Genomic DNA, 4,761 nt, shown 5'->3' on the forward strand with positions numbered 1-4,761 from the left:
GGAGAACAGGAGCCACATACGGAACAGCACACCTGGGGCCTTCCCGGAGACAGCGGGGACCTGGAGCAGAAGGCATTCTGAGGTTGGGGGACGGCAGGACCATACCAAGGGGGTCAGGGGACCAGGACTGGCCAGCAAGGATCTTTCCAGGTTGTTGCCTCTAATGGTTCTCAAATCATAACTCCAAGAGCCCTGGGCTTGAGAACTGAAGCTTGGAAAACTTGCAAGGTCCAACCTTATCTCCAAAATAGAATAGCACGAAGTCCCCAGAATTCCCTTTCAACATTCTCACGGGGTGACCCCAGTTTCTCCCTTATCTACTAGTATCTAGGTCAAAGACAGACGAAGATTCAGCATGTGTTAAATAACATTTAATTAGCAACACAAAGTGATTACATTAAATACAGCATCCGAAACCCAGTAAATGGGCATCTGTGGCAGGAGGGAGCCCACAACTGGGCAATCTGAGGGCTCATCGGAACCAGGTCCATTGTCTGGCCTCCTGCTCTAGTGATGGCCTTAGGCCCCAGCCAGGTTTGCACATCCCTGGCTTCAAGCTCCTGGGTTCTGAGGAGGGACATGAAGCTCTCAGGCCTTCTACTGCTTTGCAACAAAGCCTAAGTTTGTTGGGTAGTGGTGGGGGGCAGGTTCACAGGTCAAGCGAGTAAAAGCACAGCACCTTGAAAGATGGCAGATCTGGGGCCTGGCCAGGTTTAAGTGACAAGGCCTTGTCCCTCAGGGTACATGTATAGCTGGGAGACCAATGAGAGAGTAGGCAAGTTCAAAATCCAGACACTGGTTGCCTCGAGGGACAAAAGACAAAGGCTAAAAAATGAGTTTTCTGAGAAGCTCAGAGCCACAGCTACCACTGGGCACCTAGAGGAGTTGGTAAGAACTAGGCACTTCCCTGACGCTGCTGGCCGTGGAGGCTGAGGGCCAACGGAGACAGCTGAGCAGGCTACCGGAGATAGGGAGGGGTGTCTTCTGGCTAGCTTTTCTTCCTGGGGCCCAGTGTGGAAGAGAAAGAAGGTGACTAGCAAAGTGGATAGAAGTACAAACATCTCTCCCATGGGCCTGGGGCAGGCAAGGGAGACAGGAACTGCAGGACCAGGGAAAGATGAGAAGGCAGGGTCAGAGGCACAGAGCGGGAGCCGGCGGGGGGGCTGCTGGGTAGCTGGTGAGTTGGCTCCCAAGGTTGGGTCTCACATCTTATACCTGGGCCAGAGCAAAACAGCAACAGTGAGGAGGGTGGGTGAGTAAAGATGGAGAAACTCGCCCCTGTACAAGTCACACAGAGCATCTAGGATAGACAGCTGATGGTGAACAATGATGACCCATGGGGCCCTGGGAACATGGCTGTGGCTGGAGCTCCTAAGGTGGTAAAGGAAAAGACATAAACACCTCTGGGAAGCCTGTCCCACCCAGGGCACACTCTGAGGACAGTTGCTGGGGAGGGGCTGGCACAGCTTTCATGGGGAAGGGCGCTCCTTCCTGATGGAGCCTCGGTGTGTGCTCACCGTGTCACATTCTTCAGACTCCAACAGTTCAAGTAACATGTCCTCTACGCCTCTCAACTGAGGGTGGGGAAGGAGACAAGAATGATCAGCCTCAGCCCTGAGAATCCCCCTCCCATTCTGGCTCAGCTTTCTTTAGCCTGGGGCAGCACTGGGACCTGAGTGGGGGTGGGGGATGGGCTAACCCTCTCCACAGGTCTCAGTCAGTGACTACCACAGAGGGCTCCTTGTAATGAGGAGTTTGGCTGAGGCTTCAGAAGATGGCCTTTTCTATCTCTCTAACCTACTTAAAATACGAACAAACAAAAATCAGAAAACAAATCGGCAGTTAGTTCTCCTCCCATTAGCTTAGCTCCTGGTGCTAGGATGGAGGGATATATAGCTAGCCCAGGCCAGCCCCAGGCTGAGAGCAGGACCACTGGAGATCACCCACCTAGTCCCTGGGGTAAACCCTGCTTGCCTTGACGTGGTACAGGATCAGCCAGAACTTGGAGTCACTGCCTCGGTACCTTTTCCCTGGGTATAGTTGCCACAGTAAAGGTAGCTCATATGCCGTCAGCTGTTCGGGGGTCATAGGAGACCCCAAGGAGACGTCTTGCTGGCGCAGGAGCACCTGCAATTTTTCATCAGTCTGCAGAGGAAGAACAGTACACACCTTCACCTCCTGCTGACCACTGCCAGGGTCCCCCAGGCACAATACCCAGTGTTGATCCTATCCCTCGGCAGCCAGGGCTGACCCGATGCACTGAGCACAGCTACTGCCCCTGGGCTTCAACACCACAGGTCTGCACACAATCTTGGGGTCTAGCCATCCTTTAGGGTTCAGGGTGCACTTTTTTCCTTGCCAACCCTCCTGCTGCTAGGGTAAGCCACCATGGGTGTGTGGGGGAGGGTCATGCATGTGGAGCAGAGAGGATAACCTCAAGGCGTTAAGACATCATCCAGTTTTTCTTTCTTATTTAAGAAAGTCTCTTGTTGGCTTGAAGCCGCACGCGCGCGCGTGCGCGCGCGCGCGCGCACACACACACACACACACACACACACACGCTAGGTTGGCTGGTTAGTGAATGTGTTCCAGATCGCTAAGTGTATCTGCTTCCCCAGTGCTGGGATTACTAGCAATGTCCACCACACTGGGTTTCTCAGCTGTGAACTGTGGAGGTTGAACTCAAGACCTTATGCTTACGAGGTAAGCACTTTACCCCAGCCCTGTTGGGGATTTGACTTTGATTTTGTCCCATGCCCACTTTTAAACGAGGTTTCTATCCATGGACCCGCTGCGGGAACTATAAAAGGAATGCACTGTCTTTTCTATCAGAGGGCTGAATGAGCTGGCGCTCCATCTCCAAAGAGGCTGGCATATCGTCTGGCAAAGCATCTCCTTCCAGTCAGTATTTTTCTCAGATCAAAGTCCGTGCCCAAGGTTGCATCCTGTTTCCACAGATATACTTTGCTTATCGACTCCGCAGCTCTAAGTTATTCATCTGTGAAAGAATGTGAGGCTGAGCTCTTGACCAATCAGGGCGGGACACAGCACACTTCTGACGTGACTGGCTGTGTGGCCAAAATACTTGGGATTGTGTGGTCATTTTCTTGAGACCCCTCCCCCCCACGCCTTGGACAAATCCATTTCTAACATTGTGAAACCGATGACAGATAGCATCTCTCCATCGCTGGCATGGCTCTCCTGGGCTATGGCAACTACTTCTTCACTTACTGTCTTCAGATGCCAGGATGGGGATCTGAAAGTCATGCCTGCCTGCTGGACTCCTGATGCCCTCTTCCTCCCAGAGTGAGTCCAGGACCCAGAGAAATCCACAAAGCATACACAAGAGTGTCTCTGCCTCCCTCCTTTCCCACTGTTCTCTTCCCTCTAGCCACAATGCCTTGTGTGTGTGTGTGTGGGGGGGGGTTCTTACTGTCTACAGCAAACCTCCCCAAATCTACAAAGAGGTAAATCTCTTTGAGGCAGTCCTTTGCTCTAATGTACATCTATAAAGAACAAATGTCACACAAACCCACGTTAGAGTGGAGACCAAACATCGAGTTTTATGAACTGAACTGAGTTAAACTTTGTGCTTTTGAAGTAGGGTCTCACCCTATCACTTTGACCAGGCTGCCATCTATTTTACAGAGATCTACCTGTCTCTGCCTCCCAAGTGCTGGGGTTAAAGGTAATGTCCCACCCAAGCACAAATGTGCCACAACTTGCAGGAAGTCAGTTAGTTCTCTTCTATCGTGTGGGTCCTGGGAATCACACTCAGGTCATCAGGTTGCGTGGCAACACCTTTACCTTCTCAGCCATCTCTCCAGCTCCTGGAAATGAGTTTTATCCACCAGTTTGGGATGAAAAACCAAAAGCAAAAAACAAAACAAAACAAACAAACAAACAAACCTCACTACCTAAACACACAAACAAAACTCTCCAAACCCTGTAAACACACAAACAAAACTCCCCAAACCCTGAACAATCTAATTCTATTAGATACACCAGGTAAGATCTAGTGGGGCCAAGTTATACAGGTCTGCAATGCACTACTCGGGAAGCTGAGGCAGAAGGATTATAAGTTCAAGGCCTACCTGAGCTACAAAGGGAACTCTAGGTCAACCTCAGTAACTAAGACCAGTTTCAAGTAGAAAAAATAGAAAGCATTGCACACATGGCTGGGCTTATAACTGCAGACAGTTAACTCGGCTAATACACATTGGGCCCTGGGTTTGCTCCTCGGGGTTCTCATTACTTAGGGGGTGCAGAAGGGTGGGGAGGGAAGGGGAAAAAAGTAATTTGAAACTCCAAACAAAATGACTCAAAAACATGACACGCAACATACCAACTGAGGTCACACCACACTAGAGAACAACTCACTGCCTCCCTCTTCCCCTCTTCATTTTCTTTCTCCCACTTGACTCCTCCCCCCCTCATTATGTAACTGGCATCGAACCATCTTCCCAGTCACAGGGACTCTGCCACATTAGCTGCAGATCCGCAGTGCCAACCTGTGCTTGGTGTATACACACTAAAGCACTCACCTAGGCTTAAAGAGTTTTTTCCAGGTGAAAATAGTTTTGTGAAATGTCCTGCCAGTGGGATTAATTACAACTGGTAACTCGGCTCACAACGCCAGGTGTGTAAGCACGCTAGCGTCCAGAATTCATTAGTCAATAGTCTAACCACGGTTACAGATGGCTTTATTCTATTTCCTTATTACTATAAGGGAGTGTATATATATATAATACATAATATATA

The 4,761-nt window shown here is 50.3% G+C and overlaps 1 protein-coding gene across 1 annotated transcript in view; it reads right to left on the reverse strand.

The window, feature by feature from the left end:
* Nucleotides 1–492: 492 nt before the first annotated feature.
* The window catches only part of Tcl1a (TCL1 family AKT coactivator A), a 5,620-nt gene continuing 1,351 nt past the window's right edge, over nt 493–4,761 (reverse strand). The window contains exons 2-4 of the mRNA XM_050154809.1: nt 1,975–2,145; nt 1,518–1,574; nt 493–1,215 (exon numbers count right to left, since the gene is read on the reverse strand). Of these exons, the coding sequence (XP_050010766.1) occupies nt 1,210–1,215; nt 1,518–1,574; nt 1,975–2,145 (234 nt within the window). The 3' untranslated portion in view covers nt 493–1,209. The remainder of the gene's footprint in view (nt 1,216–1,517; nt 1,575–1,974; nt 2,146–4,761) is intronic.

Source organism: Alexandromys fortis, unplaced genomic scaffold (genome assembly GCF_014885135.2).
Source record: "Alexandromys fortis isolate MF-2015 unplaced genomic scaffold, M_Fortis_MF-2015_v1.1 scaffold_91, whole genome shotgun sequence".
Classification (NCBI taxonomy): Eukaryota; Metazoa; Chordata; class Mammalia; order Rodentia; family Cricetidae; genus Alexandromys; species Alexandromys fortis.